General features: G+C 41.1%; 1 protein-coding gene across 1 annotated transcript in view; it reads left to right on the top strand.

Annotated features, from left to right (window-relative positions):
- LOC115005818 (complement C5) overlaps nucleotides 1–888 on the top strand; it is a 23,457-nt gene extending 22,569 nt beyond the window's left edge. The window contains exon 17 of the mRNA XM_029427781.1: nucleotides 588–888. Coding sequence (XP_029283641.1) covers nucleotides 588–854 — 267 coding nt within the window. The 3' untranslated portion in view covers nucleotides 855–888. The remainder of the gene's footprint in view (nucleotides 1–587) is intronic.
- Nucleotides 889–1,197: the final 309 nt, after the last annotated feature.

The raw sequence follows: 1,197 nt of genomic DNA on the forward strand, positions 1-1,197 counted from the left end.
TCAGGGATCTGTAGTTCAGTGGAGTCAGTCTCCTCGTGCTAAAATCGACTGTAAATCCACATTTCAAAGTTGATATTTTAGGAAGTTCTTGGTAAAATTGTGGACTGGTACCACCATGCTCTTTTATTTGTGTTAATGAGAAGGTAGTTAATGTGCACTGAGTACAAGAGGCTCAGTCACGCTGTGCAGATAACAAGAATCAGTTTCATCTAATATTAGTTCCAGTCACAGTTTAGCAACTAGTTTCAAAATGAGTAAATCCTGATTGAAAATGAAGCACAGCTGTTTTACAATAACAAATACACATAATGTGAATTAAAGTTCAAAAAGAGCGAATCATTTCTCTTCCATTGAGTCCAAGTATCTTAAATGTATGAACTGAAACCTCAGTTGGTTTGAGTCTCTTGACTTTCTTGTAGTTTAAAGTTGATACTGGATCACATTTTGAATTTAGGTTTAGAGTAATAACTAAAGTTTAAATTGAATCTTTCTTCATTTTGATCTAGTTTTCCAGTTTGATGCAACATGATTTTAATTTAACGATGGTTTAAAACAGGAATCCTGTTGTTCTAACTTCTACTCCTCAGTACTGTGTGACGCTGACGGCCGGCCCGGCGCTCTGCCTGCAGCAGTCCCAGCCGGCCGCCGGGGGGTCGGGGCTGCACTCCACCGCCTGCAACTGGAGCCCCCTGTCTGCAGGCGGGGTGGGGATAGTGAGCTTCACCCTGCTGGGCCTGCAGCCTGGAGAACACACGCTGACCTTCACCCTGAAGACACGCCAAGGAGGCCGAGACATAGTGGAGAAGAAGCTGCGAGTGGTGGTACGAACACGGAGGACGGAGTCTAAACTGTAGATGCAAACACAAAGTGTTCAGATATCACAACATCATAAACACGACATTTCAGTTACAACTGGACTGAAAAACTTTACATATTACATACAGCCTAATATATATATAGTAATTAACACTTGAATCAGATGTAATAAGTAGCTGAGTGTACCTGCGTACTTCCCAACGTCAGACCTCAGAAACATGAAGGATTTCAAAACCAAAACTCAGAAGAATTTGAGTTTCAGAGATGTGAATGAAAATAATAATAAGTTCACTGCTGCAGCATTTTTATGGTTGATACTGTTTTACTTTTAATACTCTGGGAAGAACACAGAAACATTCAGCCCTCCGGAGTAAACCTTCA

The sequence above is a fragment of the Cottoperca gobio genome, unplaced genomic scaffold (genome assembly GCF_900634415.1).
Source record: "Cottoperca gobio unplaced genomic scaffold, fCotGob3.1 fCotGob3_374arrow_ctg1, whole genome shotgun sequence".
NCBI classification, from domain to species: domain Eukaryota; kingdom Metazoa; phylum Chordata; class Actinopteri; order Perciformes; family Bovichtidae; genus Cottoperca; species Cottoperca gobio.